At 39.9% G+C, this 19,952-nt stretch overlaps 1 protein-coding gene across 11 annotated transcripts in view; it reads left to right on the top strand.

Moving 5' to 3' along the window:
• ATP10B (ATPase phospholipid transporting 10B (putative)) overlaps positions 1 to 19,952 on the top strand; it is a 307,612-nt gene that overhangs the window by 228,733 nt on the left and 58,927 nt on the right. For all 11 annotated transcript variants that reach the window (XR_005358316.1, XM_038534853.1, XM_038534847.1 and 8 more), the window contains 3 exons: positions 12,764 to 12,849; positions 15,766 to 15,872; positions 19,309 to 19,440. Coding sequence is in view for 10 of the 11 variants with exons in the window: in XM_038534853.1 (XP_038390781.1) it covers positions 12,764 to 12,849; positions 15,766 to 15,872; positions 19,309 to 19,440 (325 nt within the window). In the remaining variant the exon portion in view is untranslated. The remainder of the gene's footprint in view (positions 1 to 12,763; positions 12,850 to 15,765; positions 15,873 to 19,308; positions 19,441 to 19,952) is intronic.

A 19,952-nucleotide genomic window follows, 5' to 3' on the forward strand; every position in this document is an offset into this window, starting at 1 on the left:
GACTTAGGCAATTCATTCTCCCCTTTTCCATCTAGGTTCAAATGAAATTATAAACATAAAAGAGCTTCTCAAAAGTATCTTTCTCTGGGATCCCTGGGTGGCTCAGCGGTTTAGTGCCTGCCTTTGGCCCCAGGGGTGTGATTCTGGAGTCCCAGGATCGAGTCCCTTGTTGGGCTCCCTGCATGGAGCCTGCTTCTCCCTCTGCCTGTGTCTCTGCCTCTCTCTCTCTCTGTGTCTCTCATGAATGAATAAATAAAATCTTTTTTTTTTAAAGTATCTTTCTCCTGTACATACCACATCATTCTCAAGGTTGCCAAAGAATTGCTTTCAAAATCCTTTTCTGAGAATTCAACTTGGACAAGGCCAACTTTTTTTTTTTTCAATTTAGACTTTTATCATAATGGGCAATCTTTGAACGCACAAAATTATTGACCTGTTCTTGAAATATTTATTCCCACATCCCATTGCTGAGAAAAGGGAAGAAATCCAAAATTAGGCTTATACTAAGTTCTGCTGAGCAGATCAAAGGACTTTATGAGAGAATTAAATTGTACCATTTTCTCTCTGATGACCTGAAGTCTCTTTTTAAAAGGATTTCCAAGATGGATAGTAGGCATTTAATACCTGAAGAGGAGTATGTGCCATTTATTTTGGTGAATGGAAATTACCAAAGCCAAAGAATCAGAAATAAATTCTTCCAATTAATATTTCAGATGAAACATATTCCTGGCTATCTATTATCCAAATCACGGAATCCTAAATTCTACTAAAACATGTGTCAAATCATTTCCCAGTACCAACCAAATGCTTACTATGGCAAGTATGATATGTGGACTAGCCTCTTCAGCATCAATTGAGAGCTTGTTAGAAATGCATAATTTCAAGCTCTGCCCCAAACTCAACTGGAATCTGCAATTTAACAAGATCCCCAGGTGACTGCCACACATAGTGGAAGTTTGAAAGCACTGGCCTAGGGTATCATTGACTGGCTAATAATTGTGCTTACCTGTTTATTGCCCAAATTAAAGATCCTTAATTGATGCTCCCTTTTAACTAGCTTGCATTCCATAACAGTGATTTTAAGCCATTTTCTCAATTAGGAAGAACCATTTCAAATGGTAGCTGGATCCTCTGCAGTGAATGTGTGTACTAACTTTAACATATTTAGGTAGCAGAGCACTTTGCCAAAAGGCTTGAAGGAGGACAGGGACCGCTTTATCACTCTCCCATGTCAGTGATGACACACCTAGAAAGAAGCAAAAGGTAGCTGTTCCCTCAACCCTGCCTGCCCTGAGAACCAGAGAAAAATCCCCTTACCTAGTAGATTTTGTAATGAGACCTGCTCCTGATAGGCTGTTTCAAGTTTCCCTTAAGAATGATAGTCTTTATACCTATTGACCACTGCTTAAATGTTGAGCAGATATCATATATTCTAGAATCCCTTTAATATAAAATTTATATCATGACATATAATAAATTATATCACTAGATAAGTTGATTTAACATATACTATGTGCCATAGGCAGCTCTTCTAGTGTTTTATACCTATTATCTCCTTCTACTCTCCACAAATAACCCTGCAAAGTAGACACTTTGATTATCCCTATTTGACAAATGAGGAAAGAATAGTCAAGTAATCCTTTTAGCAGTGGACTGAACTTGGATTTAAACTCAGGCAGAGGGCAGCCCGGGGTGGCTCAGCAGTTGAGCGTCTGCCTTCGTCTCAGGGCGTGATCCTGGAGATGGAGCCCACTTTGGGCTCCTTGTGGGGAGTCTGCTTCTCCCTCTGCCTGGGTCTCTGCCTCTCTCTGTGTGTCTCTCGTAAATAAATAAATAAAATCTTAAAAAAAAAAAAAAAGGAAGGAAATGTTCAAGTATTTTCAAATGTAGGGAGAATAGTATGATAAATTTTAATGTGCCCATCACCCAATTTAACAATCAACTCATAATTAGTTTTATCTATAGCCTCACCCTCTTCACTCTGCAAATTATTTCGAAGTGAATCTCCCATGTTGCAACATTTCACCTGTAGATATTTTAATATCTATTTCTCAAAGATAGGGTTTTTAAAATATGCAGTTATTCCATTGTCATTCCTAAAATATTAGCCTTAATTACTTGATGTCAATTTTGAAGTCAGTGTTCAATATTTTCCAGTTTGTTTGAATAAGAATCCAAGTAAGCCTAAATACCTAGATAAGTTTAACTCTCCTTTACTCTAGAGATTCCCTATTCAGCTTTATTTTTTTTTTGTTGTTTTTCTTACATATTTAGTTTTTGTTGCTGAATAAATCAGGTTGTTTGTCCTGTAAAATATCCTACAGTCTGGATTTTGCTGATTGCATTGTCTCCCACTTGTGTCATTTAATGTTTCCTGTTCATTATGTTTCTATAAATTGGCAATTAGAGCCAGTGCCTAAATCTGATTCAGGTTAAGTTTGTGTTTGTGAGTATATATGTCACTTTTGCATGAATTCATTCCCTTACCATCCTGCAAAGGTGACCAATGAGTTTGTCTTTTTTAGTATCAATATGCACTGATGGACTTAAATATATTTGATGTGTGTCAAATCAGTACAGTTGTTATCTGCATTGATTGCCCCATTTTTAGCCAGTGGAGCTTTCTTCAAATCGGTTCCTGAGCTCTTTTTTAATCTTCAATATGTCTAGTCCGTTTCAATGGAAAATAGTGTTCAAAAATCACAATCAGTACGTGTTGGAGGTATATATTACTATTGGATTGACCATTATTTCTGTGCCATTTAAGTGGACAGAACTAGGACTTTTTAAAGATTCAATATATCAGAATTTATGCTGATACTTGAAATTCAGGACTAGAGGTCTTTATATAACCTCATCAATATTAAATTTGTAAACCTTCTCCCACATTAGGCAAAGTCCTTAGCCACTGTACTACACAGCCCCCTTTGATGTTTGATGCTCACAGCAATCCTTGGAAGTAGAAAAGGAAAGAAGTAGTAACATTTTCAAGATGAGGAAACAATTTTAAGAAGATTAAATCTTGTCAAAGATTACCCCGCTAATGCAGTGTTATGCCAAAATTGGAACTCAATTCAGATGTACATGGTGATTTTATAAAGTAATTCTTAGATCCCTTTACATGTATGTTTTATTTCTCAAATAAATAAAATTTTCACAAATATAAAAATATTGAAACTATCAAAGTTTTGGTTATAATTCTTTGCAATATTAATCATTAGACTATGATGAAAATACCCCTAAAAAAACTTACTTTTATTTCTTATAGCCCTTTGATGTCTTTTTGGTGACCCTCTCTTCCAGAGTTGTTCTGGGGCATGAGCACACACACACACACACACACACACACACCACAACATGGAAGATTCGCTCCCCTTTCCCAAAGCACTATTTGCAAATTTCATTAAAAAGTATTTTTCTATTTTTGTCCCTTCAGGGCCTTATGAGGATGCTCTACTAGGTTTTATGAAAGATATAATCATGCAAAAGTGTTAATAGATGATAGTTTAAAGTTTCCCTCCATTATACTATCTCCATACCCCATGATAACATATTTACATTTGAATAGTGGCCTTCACAGTCATAACTGCCAGGGATAATTGTATTTTAAGCCAGTGTGGAAAATATCTGATGTCTCAAAAGAGAACCATATCAATCTAGTATAAGGATTAGGCAAGACTCTTTGTTGCATATGACCAAACTCTGATTCAAAGTAGCTTAAACAGAAAGAGAATTTATTGAAAGAAAACAAGATTAATTGACCTTAGGGTAATGTCAACCATAAATTTAGAATCCATCAGTGCAATCCTCATTTCTTGTCCATGTTTCTGTCTGTGTTTGGCTTTCATCTCTCACAAATAGACTTACACTCAGAGCTTCACCTCCAGAGAAAGACTGGGAACCTTTCCTGATGTCTAGATTGAAAGGCATCCCAAGGACAAAGACTGGCCTGGCTGGTATTATGCACCCACCCTTGGACCAATTAACTCTGGCCAGAGGGGAAGGATTCTGAGATTGGCATCCTCTACTTCAACTGTATGGTTGAAATTGGTCTATGGTGCAGGACAGTTCTGAGCAACTCCACAATAAATGTCCATTATACATATTATGCATCAGTCCTATAGACACTTAACTTATTGACAACCAAAGTCCTCTACCCTTAAGGAGAGGGCCTGAGGTCTTCTGTCTGTCTCCCATTCCCCTAATGATATTCCCTAGTACAAAAAAGTCCTTCTCTAACTGCCATATTCTCTGCCTATACAACATCCTCTGCAATGTTCCCAGAGTGAAACACTCCTTCCTCTGTGCTCCCATAGACTTTACTCTTGTTGCTTTCAACCACTGTGCATAACATACCATAGTTCATTCAATAAATTCATTTATCCAACCAATATCTGATGAGGTCCTCTTATTGCCAGATACTGTACTAGGACATTTTGTTGTTGTTTATCAGGGTTGACACATTATGATCATATCTTCTGTGAACAACTTAATAAACAGTTTCTCAAACTGGAATTCATATTCTCTTCTTTGTGACCCCTTTTGCTAAAAACATGAGGTATAAGACATTGCTCTCATGTAAATTTCTTTTTAAGAAAAAGATTTTATTTATTTTAGAGAAAGAGCGTGCACAAGTATGAGCAGGGAGAGAGGCAGACGGAGAAATAGACTTCCCCTGAGCAGGGAGCCTAATGCAAGATTCAATCCCAGGACCCTGGGATCATGACCTGAGCCGAAGGCAGATACTTAACTTACTGAGCCACCCAGGCACCCTCCTTGTGTCATTGTCTTTTGTCTGTTAATTACAGCAAGAAAAAATGTATGCAAAAGAGGTCTGTCTGTGCAACACTCTGTGAAGGCACCACTGCCCATTTGGTGGCAGCTGTCCCTATTTCAGGCATTATGCATTCACTTATTTATTTACCACGTATCAGTTGAATATGTCTTCTGAGCCAGGTGCTGAGGTATGCACTGAGGGTTCATGTGTGAACAAGAGAGATACAGGCTATGACTACATACTCTAACAAGGAATCACAAAGACTATGATGAACAAATAATCCCACAAACAAATAGTAATTGGTTTCTTTGAAAAATGACAGAACACATTCTTTTTCAGTATTTGCTTGGCATGCCAACCCTGTGCCTTATAGGTTAGAAAATGTCATAGCACAATTTCAAGATTAAACTTAGTCTTAACTCTGAATAAGAATCAGAATATCTCTCCACTTGAATAAAGTCCACACAAGACTGTAAGGAATCTTTAGATGGAATCTCCTCCCTACGGCCCTGCAACCCAATCTGTGTGCTTTAGCGGGAATCTCTTGAGCAGGCAGGGAGACCCAGGGTGATTGCATATGCAGACCATCTCCTCCCCTAGAGTCTGAAAGGAAAGTAGCTGCCAGTCACTCTGTTGTGGGTTATCTTGAAAAGAACTCCGACTGACCTGGAGCAGGGAGGTTATCAAATGCTGGTAACTGTCATTAGTTTTCAGATGGAATTCTCAGAAATCAGAGAGTTGTTTAATTTGTATGCCAGGAAGGAAACCTTAGTCACCCAGCTCAGCAGCTAGGGCATGAAGAATATTTGATTCTAACATTATCCAAACTAATAAGCTTTAAACACACACACACACACACACACACACACAACTTTAAACAGTATCCTCCTAAGGTTGCAAGCAATGTATCTCCTGTGTAGCCAGCCAGGGGGTGTGGTCTGTGTATCCTGCAACCTCTTTGCTCTCCTGCATGAACACCCACAAATTAGTTTTCCTGCTTTGTCATCCTCTGCCTGGAAAGGGCTGGTTTTTCTAGTCATCCAGCCTGAGGGTCATGTAGAAACAGAATGAGGGCTTGGCAATATCTGGTTCAACTCTTCTTTTTCCAGGTTCAAAGTAAAAACTCAATAAATAAGTACATTCTCGGTTTATGGAAGAAGTTTAGCTGACTTCTCTCTCTCCAATGAGCAGAATCTTTCTTGAATATTTCCTAATGGACATGGAGGTGTTTCAAGGTTATCTAAAATGTACTTCTGCTTTAAGGACTTAAGACTATGGGTACCTATTTTTTTTAATTTGTTTGTGACTATCAATACCTTTGATAACTTTGCCCCTCAAATCCTCTTACCTGAAAGCATTTGTCCTTTCAGTGTCCATTATTTAAGAAAATAAAAACAAAAAAGTACTGTGAATTGGATTTATAATTTACTGACCTCAAGAATTCCTCAAGAAATTGGAAAACCATGTATGTGTCACTTATTTTTACTGTCTACAGGTAGCATCTTGGGGCATATAGGGATTTGTAGATAAATTGCAATGTCTAATCTACCAATTGGCTTATAGAAACAGCTTGGTATTTGACAATTATAAGCATAAGATATTATAAGTTCCACATGAATGACACAAATATTAAAAATTGTCCCAAGGAAGGAGAGATTGCTACAGTCTGTGGTGGACCTATGGGTCCTTAAGAGATCTAACACTTGAGTTTGGCAATAGAAATTTAAGAGAGTTACCAACATGGAAAACCTGCAGGGAAAGCATGTAAAAGGCCAAGAGGGTTTTTACTGTGGGCAGACACCATTAAATGCTTTTGCCAAGCAAGGAACATGTATAAGCTTTAGAATCAGACCTACCTGAGTGCTCATGAGCTGTGTGATCTTGGGCAAGCTACTTAGTACAATCAACACTCAATTTTCTCTCCAATAAAGTGGGGCCACTCTGCCCTGACACTTCACAGAAGAACTAGGAAGATTGAATAGAATCAAATCAATAAGGGGCAGCATTTTGTGAACTGCAATTTTACCAAATAAATAAATATCATTAATTTTTTAAAGACCAAGAAATATCCATGGGACTGAATAGGCCATTGTTTTATTTAGACTTATTCATTTGCAAGAAGCAGAAGTAATTCTGGCTAACTTAAGCAAAATAGTATCCTGCAAAAATGTAGTGGGAGAGGGGGTAGAGGAGAAGAAGCACACAATGTGACTCCCAGAATCAAAGGAAAGCTGAAGACTCAGAAACAAGAACCAGGAAGCCTCAGTGCAGTGGCCAAGTATTGGTAGCAGCAATTACTTAATAATCTCATTTGTTTTTTCTTCCTTGAGTCATTTTCTCAAGTCAAAGTCCCACAGTGGGAGCGTCTAGTGGGCAGGGCATCTTGCTCTAGAGTCCCCTCAAGATAACAAACCACAGAAGAGAAGTAGTTTCCTGAAAGGAAGTGAGAAGGTTATTAATTTTAAAAGGAGTAGATTGGAAGGTGGATAGCCAGAAAACAATTGCCCACTACAAATAATTTCAAAAAAATCATTCACACATTTATGTAATCAAATTTATTAATCAACTTGAAATTCATTTATGAAGAATAGTGGAAAATAAGCCTAGAAAAGTAAAAGCTGAGGCTAGTGCAGGGGAAATGGCCTATTCTTATTACTGGAACATAATTCAGCCTGTTTTCTAAATGTTGGCCTTCCCAGTGACCCTTGGAGGATGCAGTTTGTTGATTCTGGTCCATAAGTCAGTAAGCATATCTTAACCCCAAAGAGTCATTACACACTAGCACTTGGCCCACTTTCCTTTGCTTTCACTAATACTGCCATTGACCTACCTGGGCTAAACTGGGAACGTTGAGCTGTTTTATGATTGCAGTAACTGATTTGTGTCAAAAAAACCTCTTCCTTCTTTCTGATTCTCTTTCACTTCCCCCATGGCTCATATACTATGGGTATTCAATATATGATTGAATGAGTGAATGAAATGAATGAGAGACTGGTGTGCCCCATTTTGGAATGTTGGGATCTAGGACTATGACCATGTTTTCTTTAGTTGAGCCAAAGAATTTCCATATAAATAGTCCTATTCCTATGAATCAAAAGTTAAGATTTGTCCCTGGGGTTTTTTCTAATTGCTTTACAGAGAGGTCTTCCTTTATCTCCTCATCTATCACCTTTCTATATATATATTCTTCACATCACCCTATCCACTACTAACCTTATCTCAACAAGTGTTGATGGTGTACCTGTTGCCACAAGGTATTATGGGAAATACCCAGAGGAAGCTGGCAGTCTAGTAGAAAAAGCATAGATTCAGACACATAAAGGTTAATGGAAGCATTAGTGTGATGTGGGAGCACATAAAAAGGACACATTTTCATTGGCTGGGGTGAAAGGGTCTGTGGGGATTTGGTAGGCTTCACAGAGGAGGTGGCATAAAAAATATCTTAAATGCTTAAAAAATTTAAATACATATATATGTATATTATATATAATAATCTCGATAGATAGATGATAGAGAGATAGATAGATAGAGTTGCACATTTCTCTTCATTCAAGCCATTAGAAAGCCCCAGTCATAAAATCTTTTTTTTGCAATTGAAGAGAAAGAAAAAAAAAAGGGGAAAATCCTATTATGTCCTCTCCTGGTGGACAGATAGGATAGAGGGTATTCTCAATCTGGATAATTTTATATTTCCTTAGCTTGGAATTGGTTCTAGAGCAATTCTCAGTTCTACCACCAGAAAATATTGGGGAATATCTGTAAACATTTTTGGTCACCACATATGTCAGAAAGAGAGGGTGCTACTAGTATCAAATTAAGTAAAGGCCAGGAATACTGCTAAACATCAAAGAATTATCCAGCCTGAAATGTCAATGGTGCCAAAGTTGAGATACCCTCGTCGTAAAATGCCTTGACTGCCTACCAACTAGATGTTTATGTAGATACCAGAAAAAAAGGAGGCAAGTGAGCCAATGACTATAAGGCAAACCTTTCATAAAATATAAGTCTTTTAGATACAATCAAATAAAAACATTTTTGGAGGCAAATAAAAGGTCAGAATGACAATATGATGTAGTTTAGTTTTTTTATGCTTCCTTGTTTGACCCACATTAAGAAGGGTGATGGTATCATGATAATGGTAATAATGAAGATTTCTAGGCATTGGGGCTTGTTCGTTTTTTTTATTAAGATATAATTGACTTATATCTTTTAGGTATAAAAGGTTAGGTTTAGGTTTTATAAAAGGTTAGGTTTAGGTTTTAGGTATATATGATAATTTGATATTTGTATATGTTATGAAATCACAATAAGTCTAGTTAACATCCATCACCTCACAGTTACATTTTTTTCTTGTGATGAGAACTTTTAAGATATCTCTTAACAACTTTCAAATATACAATACAATATTATTAACTATAATCACCTTACTTATTTTTTTTTAAGATTTTATTTATTTATTCATGAAAGACACAGAGAGAGGCAGAGACATAGGCAGAGGGAGAAGCAGGCTCCATGCAGGGAGCCCGATGTGGAACTCGGTCCCGGGACTCCAGGACCACGTCCCAGGCCAAAGGCAGATGCTCAACCACTGGGCCACCCAGGCATCCCACCTTACTTATTTTTTAACTGGAGATTTGTACCTTTTGACCCTCTTTACCCATTCCCCCTTCCCCCATTCCCCCACCTCTGGCAAACACCAATCTGTCCTCTATATCTATGAGCTCAGTTTTGGGGGGCTTGTTTTTTAATTCCGTACATATGAATTTATTTATTTTATCAGGTATTTAGATTATAGAAAGTGGGAAAGGAACATAGAAAAGGAAATAGAGCCAAGGGGAGATCTTTTTTTTTTTAAGATTTTATTTATTTATTCATGAGAGATACAGAGAGAGAGAGAGGCAGAGACACAGGCAAAGGGTAAAGCAGGCTCCATGCAAGGAGCCCGATATGGGACTCAATCTTGGGACTCCAGAATCACGCCCTGGGCTGAAGGCAGGTGCTCTACTGCTGAGCCACCTAGGCGTCCCCCAAGGGGAGATCTTAAATACTAATCTTGTCTTTGTGCATCAAAATAACACCATTTTTAGGAGAGCTGGTATGTGACATCAGAAGTCCCATGGTTAAAGCCTGCCTTCTCACTTTGCTACCTGTATATCATTGGGGTAATCATCAGATCACCTCAACCTTAGTTCCTTCACTTGTAAAACAGAGATAATAATAATCCCTACCTGATAGAGTTATCACATGATTTAAAGGCAATAGCATCTATAAAATAATTGGTTCTTGGCATATAATAAGCATTCAATAAGTGCTGGAGCAATAATGATAAAAACAGGACAAAGAGGATTAAGTGAATTGATGATGGTGACAATGATGACCATGGTGCAAACGATGATGATAATTGGCTTTGAATTGCAATGATGTGAATGATAGTCATGGCTCTGTTACTTACCACCCCAAGACAGTTGCTTTACTTCAGTTTCTGTTTGCACATCTGTCAAAATCTCCTACAGTTACTGTGAGAACTAAATGACAGGTGCCTGGCACATTGTAAGTATTCAAGGGAGGTGGGTCTGGCCTGAAGAGCTGCAGAGTCACACACACTCCTCTCTGGAAGGGTTCCCCAGGCCTTTTCATTTATTAGTGGGGCTTGCATAGGTAAAGGGCTGAGTCAGAAAGAAATGTTAGTTAGGTGAGCCATGTCCACAAGCTAAGAAGAGCTGTACTGTAATGAATCAGAAGGGAATCAGAAACTCCTGAATGTGGTTAAAATAAGGGCCTTTTAGATTTGGCAGTTCCTGCCATCTCCTTCTGTCCTTGGGTTCTCCAAGCAGCTCCCTGAAGTGTCTACAGCAAGTCCTTCAAAGCAAGTAATCCTAAGAGCTTATCTTTGAAGATAGGAAGATCCACATGCCCCTCTCTTATAGCCTGTCTTAGGGAGGGAAGGAAGGAGCCCAGGGAACAGGTAGCTAGAAAGGGCAGGGTCACCTCCCCAGGAAGAGAGGAAGATGGACAGAGGATCCAAGGCCAGTGCCCAGAAGAAAAAGAGAACAAGGGACACTTGAGAAAGAAGGTCACTGGGAAGCCCCAGTGCAGGGACAAGAGAGGCAAACCTCACATTGCTGGCATCTGCCAGGTATGATTCAATAGACACCTGGGACTCACTGCCAGCAGGATCATTAGCTCTGAAACCCGCTGCCACTCATACCTGAAATGAGTTTGGATTTAGATAGCCTGCAATGAGCCGAGTGGTATGGATTGGAGTGAAGCACACGGCTTAATCAGGGGCATGAAAGCAGCTGACAAATTACAGCGTGATTTGTCATCATCTCAGGACTCGGCAAGTGTTTGTCCCTGAAAGAATCGATACCTGGAAAGAAAAGGACCATATTTTTAGAAACTCCTGGATGGGTAATTTATTTCAAGTGAGTGGAGAGTTTATTTATGTTGGCGCCCCCACAGATCCAATGGACAGTATATTTATACGAAGCCAGAAAATGCTATCATTTCTTCTAATCAATTTGCCCCTTTGAACAGCTGTACCTTGAAGCTTTCAGCAATAAATTCAGTCCCCACACTAAAAGCTCTACGCAGGAAACTATTTCTCACCCCACCTTTAGTATTCCTTTTTTCTACTACATGGCATGTTACATCTGCTAAAACTCTCCACCTGGATTCCGTCTTCTGGGACACAAATGAGATGGACTGGGAAGGTGGCATTAGCCCCATTCTACAGACAGGAGACCAAGGCTCAAGATGTAAAAGGAATATTAGCCCATGTGGGTAGAAAGCAAGATCTCCTCTCCTCTAGTGGTGCCCTTCCCCCATTGGCTGTAAGATTTTGCATAACTAGATATCTAATGCAAGAGAAATCATGGAGAAAAAAGGCAAGCATGCATCTGAAGTACTTTGCTACAGGAATGTTCGCTGGGGGGTAGTATGCGTTGAAAGTAAAGCACAAAAAAAAAAAAAAAAGAAAAAGAAAGTAAAGCACAGAGGGCCTCCAGTCAGACTTGGATTCAAATCCCACTCCTGGGACAGCTATTGGCAGCCTGCCTACCCTTCTGAGCCATGGTTTTTCCATCCCTAAAGAGGACATAATTAGTATTCCTACTTCATAGAATAATTGTAAGCTTAAAAATAAATAATATATGTGAAGTTCTCATCACAGCATCTGGCAGAAACAAGAGTACAGTAAATGCTGTTTATTGTGTTTTATTAGCTACAATTTCCACAGCATGTTCATAATAGAAAAACAAATTGAGACCATATAAATGTGCCATAGTGAGATGGTGAAATAAGTATGGTGGCCTTCATACAACAGGTTTCTATATAGGCGTTAATAAAACTGTATAAAAAATTAAAGATGTAAAAATTTCCAATATGTGTGAACACCATCTCATTTTTTGAAATTCATAAATCTGTGTGTGCCCACACATAACATGTATGTGTTTGTATATTTTTAAAATTATATGTATCTATTAAACCCTAGAAGTATTATATACACAATATTAATTCTGATTACCTCTAGGTGTGTAATTTATAATCTTTTCGATTATGTCTGTGCTGCCCAATGTGGTAGCCACTTGCCACATGTAGCTATTTAATTAAAATTGAATATAATTTTCAAATTAATTTCTCGGTCATACCTTCACATTTCAATAGCCACATGTGATTAGTCGCTCCCATATCCAACAGTGCTGACTTAGAACACTTCTATAATCACCGTAAATTCTATTGAATAGCGCTGGTCTGGAAACTCAAATCCAGACCTGCAAAGAACTGTGGGCTGGGCAGGACCCTCCCTCTCCCATGCCTCCAACTTTCCAGCATTTTCAGTGCATCTGCTTTGTCCTTCTTAATGAGGATTTCACTTTTCTTCTAACATTTTACAGCTATCACAGCATGACAAAGCGGGGATTGTCTTGATCCTATTGAAACTAGATCCTCAGACTTAATCACCTCCTGGTGTTCTCTCCCTCACAGGACGTACAGTTTGAACCTGAACATTTCTGCAATACCATTGTGTGTGAGAAACCAAACAACCACCTCAACAAATTTAAGGGTTATATGTAAGTACCTAATCCACCTGTGCTGTTGGTAACTATTTCCCCTGCAGCCAGAACACATCTTTTCTTGACATGGCCAAAGAGATAAGCATCTGGGTCCTGAGGACTTGTCTTTCTTTTTCCCATAAAGAAATGTTAAAGAAACCGAACTACCTTGGGAAACTTTTCCTTTTTTTCTTTTTCTTTCTTTCTTTTTCCTTTTTTAATTTTTTTTCCAGAGTCGCAGTTAATTATCTTGCAGGGTTAAACTTACTAATTTTTTTTAAGATTGTATTTATTTATTCATGAGAGACAGAGAGAGAGAGAAAAAGAGAGAAAGGCAGAGAAACAGGCAGAGGGAGAAGCAGACTCCGTGCAGGGAGCTGGATGTGGGACTAGATCCCAGGAGCCCAGAATCATGCCCTGGGCCGAAGGCAGGCACTAAACCACTGAGCCACCCAGGGATCCCCAAATTTGCTAATTTTTTTTTAAACCTCTGGTGAAATAACATCAAAATCAAGACCACACTCTGATTTGGAAAAAGCAAGATTTCATTTAGGTCAGTTTTCTAAAAGAGCTTGTGTTGTACTGCAGGTAAGAATGGGGACTTTTGAGTTTGACAGACCCCAGTTTGAAATCAGGTTTTATCACTTACAAGCTGTGTGACTTCGAGTAAATTCATTAGCCTCTCTGGGCCTTGGTTTCCATATCTGTAAAATAAAGATTGTTAAGTCTACATCATAGGACTTCTGTTTTCTAAGAAGTGAGTCGTTTATCACATGCAGAGCCCATAGCACAGCAACCTGCACAGAGTAAACCGTCGATGGTGGCTGTGCTCTTGTAATTATTGTTATTCTTATGCCTCAACTTTAGTTTGGCCTGAGAACTTGACTGTAATTCTGTTCCCACACCAGACTACTGGTCTTAATGCACAGACAGACCAAAAAAGAGCAATGGTAACAATCAGAATACAAGCCCTTATACAGTGTTTTCATAGTTTCTAGAGCACTTACATGGAACGTCATCTCTTTTTCTCTGTACAACCACCCAGGGAAGTGGCTATTATGATCCCCACTTTCCAGACAGGGATAGTCTAAGACTTTCCACATACACCCAAAGGTGTACAATAGTTACCAGATAATACCAGGATTTGAATCCAGGTCTTTCCACTCAAGCCCCAGTATGTTTTCCATTGTCATGCAGAACAGAGGTCGGCTCGGTAAGGTGATTTCTTTGACCGATCGGGCTTAAATAGTCTTCTTGGAAGGCAGATGTCTGTGCTTTCTCTTCACCTACATTTTCTCAGGCCTGATAGGATGTCATGAGGAACACTACGAGAGGGGAAAGGATAAGAACGATATAAGATAAATAGCGGCTTTTAAACACAGATTATTTTAAAATGCGCAGATTGCACAGATGGAGACAGGCAGAGAAGGGCCTGAGCTCCTGGCAAAGAGGAGGATCCACGGCAGGCATCTGTTCAGGTAGAGTTTGCCACCTGCCCCCGCAAAGAGGCCATCCCTATGCCTGAGGTTTGTGGATTTGGTTCATCCCGAGTTAGCTGTCAGACATTTTCTTGTTAGAGTCAAAAGAACTGCAAATGGAAAGGACTCTGTGATTCAGTGCAAGTGATGGGGCTCCTACTTTGGGAACCCTAGTGCTGTGAAAACCGCAGGTGAGGTGCTGTCTGTGGCCTGGGCCCCTGAGTCCTAGGATGTCCCATAAGTTAGATGTTCAGCCTTGGAAAAATCTCTCACCTTCTCTGGGCTTCATCTTTTTCTCCAGGAAGGGATAATCACCCTTCTAACTTCCCAGAAGTCTGAACAATCAAATAAAATGACATAAGTAAACTTAGTTTATAACCACAGTAAGGAATAATTGATATTAAAAGGTACATCGAGCGGCAGTATAGCACTCTGGAGCCAGACTTTGGACTCCAATCCCCATTCTGCCGTTTACTAGCTCTACGAACTTCCCTCAGTTTCCCTATCTCTGAAGTGACTATGATAACATAACCTATCTTACAGGGTTGTCATGATGATTACCTGAGCTAGTAAGTGAAACACAATTATAACCAGACCTAGACAAATGAGGTATTGAAGAACTAAAAAGAGAAAGGACCTAAGGGTTCAGATGCTTATTCTTTTTGTTCTCCCTAATGCTTCAAGGAAGTTATATTTAAATGTCCCGAATATCCCAAAGGAAGGCATCAGGATCCAATAAGGGCCAGACTCCAGGTGTGTGTTGGCCTCCGAAGTTTCTGGTGTGAGGTGGGAAACTGCAATGCCCCTGAGGCTAGAGCAAGAAAAAAAACTGTTTTAAGGAGCTGCTTCCCACACATAGCACAAAGGACTACCATCCCCCTCCTGTGAGGTCTGTTCATTTCATGAGAGACTGAGCAAGAGGAGGGTGGTAGAGGAGAGAGGCAAGTGAGAGATGTAGCTCCAAACAAGAGGAGTCTCGCCAGTTCACAGTGTGACGGGGGTTGGGGGGGTGGCACTGGTGGCTTCAGCAGACTTGCACATTCAGCCTCTGTGGTCTGGTCCCAGCAGTGAGGTGAGAGCGTGGGAATACTGCCTGAGGGAATACAGTGCAGTCTTTGTAGGGACAGAAGCCAGTTCCCCCACACTACACCATTCTGAGTGAGAAAACTGAAGCCATCGCTTTTTCAACAGAGCTCTGAATTCGAAGTGGGTAAATGATGACTTCCATAGGGATAGATAATTCTCTTTTAATGGTCCAGTCCCTTCCAGGCCTCCAAGGAGAATGAAGATCGTATTTGAACCTAGGGATTAGATGCCGAGTTAATAATACCCATAGCTCTTCTGAAACAGAGGGAGGAGAGGGACTGTGTTCACTCACCACTACTAATTCTGTGATGCTAACCAGTGATAGCCTAAAGAGGCCACCAAACCGTTCCCGATATTTTTTCATCTCCAGGGAGCATCCTGACCAGACAAGGACCGGCTTTGGCAGTGAGAGTCTTCTACTTCGAGGCTGCACCATCAGAAACACCGAAGTGGCCATTGGCATCGTCATCTATGCAGGTCACTGACTTATGCTGTGCCTTCCCCACAACCTCCGTCCTTTATCCCCCCTAAATCCACTTTCAGTCAGTGGGAATCCACAACAGTTCTGAGGGGTACAAGAAACTTCCCATTTCTCAGCTAAGCAAAGTGAGGCTAGAATCACAGCAGCTTACTTGGTTCACAAGACATGTACTTAAATTCCAAGCTAGCATCACTCATCTGAACAGAAAGAAGGATTCATGCTCGTTCACCTCTAATGGTTTTGTGACAGTAACTAAAGGCAGAATGAGCCTGAGGAGTAATCTCACCAAGTTTAACAGCTCCACCTTTTTGTGAAAGCTGTGCCTCATTTCTTCACCTATGCAAATGGAAAGAACATTTTGCTCAGCCTCATAGTGTACTCATGAGGATCAAATGACCCAACACATGAAACAAATTATGTCTAACACAGTGAGTGTTCAGTGGGTTTTAGTTGTTGCTTCTGTGGTCATGTGTTTATTCATTTCGAGGTACTCTAGCTCTCCTTTCCACTTTGCTTTTGCTTTCTAATGGAAAAAAAAAAAGATAACAGCACTTCTCACGATGAATCTGAAGTCTTAGAGGGCCGTCTTGAGACTGCTGTATATCCAGTACTTAGCACCTAGCACTCGGAGGTTGCTCAATAAATTTCTGTCGTTACAACAACAACTGCAAACTCCTTCCTCTGTAGAGAAAGCACAGTCTCCCTGGAGTGTCTACCTTTACTGGAAGACCCTAGATTATCTTTTCCTGGACCTTTCACTCATTTGGACATTTTGAAATATTTTGTTATTTTCTTTGATTTGATTTGTTTCTAAATTCACAGAACCCCACTTTTAATGGATATGGAAGAGCATTTAAACATCAATCTACCCAAAGTTTCACTTTTTGGAACTGTCAAAGAAAAAAAAAGTTTTTAAAAAAATAATGTCCCAGTCTAGCTAGCTTTCCCTACCTTGGTGGAGGGGGATTGTGTTTGTCAGTTACTCTTTTCAAGGGTCTTTGGCAACGGAGTTCAACGCATTCTGGTAGACCTACTAATGATAAACTCTGAAGCAATCCCCACCCCACCAAAAAAAATCCCACATCGGCCTGGAGTTTTCTTCTCTTCCTGATCAGAAGCAAAACTCTGAGTGAGTGATGAGCATAGTAAATGAGGGGGCAGGTTTGGGAGAGAGTGAATCATGACCCCGAGGAGTTAGGCTGTCTGGGAGTGAAATCTACTGGTTGGCTGCATGTTCCTGAGCATGTTGGTTAAGCTTTCAACACAAGAGGACTAATAATTCTCACCTTGTAGGGTTATAAGGTTCAAATGAGATTGTGAAAGGGGCTTAATACAGTACCTGCACATATTAGGCTCTCAAAAAGTGTGAGCAAAAATAGTGCTAATTGTTTTAGTATAATTATATAGAACAAGGGGTTCTCAACTTTGGCACTATTGACATTTTGTTCTAGATTGTTCGTTGTGGTCAGGGGCTGTCCTGTAGAATGTTTAGCAGCATCCCTGGCCTCAAGATGCCATTAAGATGTAACAACTCAAAATTTCTCAAGACATTGCCAGATGTCACCTGGGGAGTGAAATCACCGCTGGTAGAGAACAAATGGTCTAGAGTCATATACTCTCCTCTGATAATACAGATGGACAAAACAGAAGCACCTCAGGGCAAGGACCCAAAGAGGCCAAAATGAGCCTTCCAAATGAGAGATCCAGAAGGAAGAGGTCCATCACAGCAAACATTGATTGAGCCCCTATTGTGTATAAGGAGGAAATTTAGATACTTTGTGCATATTAAATCACTCTTCTTCCCCAAACACACACACAACTATTGTCTCTCATTCTTCATATGAGGAATTAAGGTACAAAGGGATTAATTCATCCAAGGTCATTTGTTTCCTGAGGTTAATTTCTTGTAACCCAATGTCAAGTCTCTACAGAGCCAAGCTCTGGCTGACTGTAGAGACCACATTCCAACCATTATACTATACTGCCTTCCCTGTCAGCCTGTTTACCTAAAAAAAAAAAAAAAAAAAAAAAAAAAAAAAAAAGAGGGATCTCAGAAGGTAAGGAGCAGGTGGGTGAAGAGAGAGGTCTGAGGACCCCTGACGTGAGGTAAGCCTGAGGCAGGTGGGAAGGCCATGGTGCCATCAGTGCAGTCAGCCTGTGCTCATTGCTGTGGAAATCTTCCTCACAACTACAGCAACTTGAGTCTGATTAATAAGCCCAGAGTTTACTCACTCCTACTGTTTTGTTGCCACTTTAAAACCACAAGGCAACCAACTAAAGAGCATTAAAGCCATTCACTGCTGGTGCTGATATATTGGTTTTCTTTCATTTTACACAGCAAATATGTGGTGCTTCTTAATTTTCTGAGTAATACAGCATTGTGGTTAGGTTTAGCAGCCCCAAAGGTAGGCTCTATCTAAAGGCAAAGTCTCAGCTTGGCTCTCAGCTCTTAGTTTTATGGCCTGGAAACCATGAATTGGTAGAAGGAGAAAGAGCAGGAATCAGAATCCTGGGTTCTCAGTATGGCTCTGATGTTATGGCTCTTCCCCCTTAGGCAGAGCCTTCTACTCTTTGGTTCCCACTCTCCAACTGGAACAAGGGTAACTGGATGAGATTGGTAGTTTTCAAATTATTGTTGTTCTCTCTTTGAACAAAAGTTTATGCAGAACTCCAAGATAGGTGACGAGTGACTCAAAGTGATGCTGGGGTGGAGGCCTTTGGCCCCTTCCACTTATATACAAATGACACCAACACCTTAGACAAAGAAACTAGAATGAAAACTACTGGCCTCAAGCACTGTCCTGCCACAGGGCCTTGGCATATACTCTTCCCCCAAAACCAAGTTCTCTCAACTCATCTCTCTCCCTTCAGATCTCCCTTATATGTCACCTCCTCTGAAAAGCCTTCCCTAACCATGTTCTCTAATATCATCTCTTACTTATCAGTTTATTTCATGGGGCTTCTTACCAACTATAATTATTTATTTGTTTTCTTGAATATTTTCACCAAAATGTGAGTCATCTTTGTATCCTAACATTAGCCCATAACAGTTCCTTTGTGCAAATTAGAAAAATAGTCCTTGCTCCAGACAGCTTACTATCACTTGGCAGAAATTTATCGTGATAAACCTACAAATCTACAACAACCACAAAATGAAGAGTGTTTCTAGAGTTGTGCAGTGTACAACCTGTGCTTAGTAGCTCTGTCTGTGTGCACCACAGTGTCTGGTGTGGAAGGGATGCTCAGTAAACATGTGGTGACAAATTGTGTGAGACCTCTACAGCTGTTCTCAGCAATCTCCCTGACGCAGGAAAGATTTAGGTTAGAAGAAGCCTCTTTTCTATTGTAAGCTACTGTGAGAGCTAAGGATATGATCCAGGCCAGAGGAAGAAAACATAAGCTAAGGACTTATTACCTCATTTTCTCCCAAAGGCCATGAGACAAAAGCCATGCTGAACAACAGTGGCCCACGGTACAAACGCAGCAAGATTGAGCGGCGCATGAACACAGACATCTTCTTCTGCATTGGGCTCCTCTTCCTTATGTGCCTCATTGGAGCTGTAGGTATGGAATGTTCTGGAAAGAACAAGACCACAGTAATCTTCTTTCTTTAGGGAAGTTGTTTCAGCTTTCTGAGTCTTGATTTCTTCATCTATAAAATAGAGTTAATAAAAAATAAATCCCACCCTATATTTTAATAGGATATCAATCAAATAAAAATGTTTGTGGGGGCACCTGGCTGGTTCAGTTGATAGAGCATGCAACTCTTGAGCTCAGGATCCTGAGTTCTAGCCCCACATTGAGGATGGAGATTACTTTAAGAAAAATGCTTATGAAAACCTGCTGAAAGTACTTAGTGCTCTAAATATTGGGAACATCATCTATCATTTATTTCTCCAAGAAATACTTACTGAACCCAAGCATTCTCTTAACATAAGAAAATAAAAGATGAATCAGTCTGAGGACTGGTCCTTAAAGAGCTCATAGTTTAGAAGGAAGGAGTCTAACACATGAACAGAATTGGTATAATCTGTCCTACACAGGGAGGGCTGCATGTAAGAATGTCTTAGTTGTCT

The sequence above is a fragment of the Canis lupus genome, chromosome 4 (assembly GCF_011100685.1).
Source record: "Canis lupus familiaris isolate Mischka breed German Shepherd chromosome 4, alternate assembly UU_Cfam_GSD_1.0, whole genome shotgun sequence".
In the NCBI taxonomy this organism is placed as follows: Eukaryota; Metazoa; Chordata; class Mammalia; order Carnivora; family Canidae; genus Canis; species Canis lupus.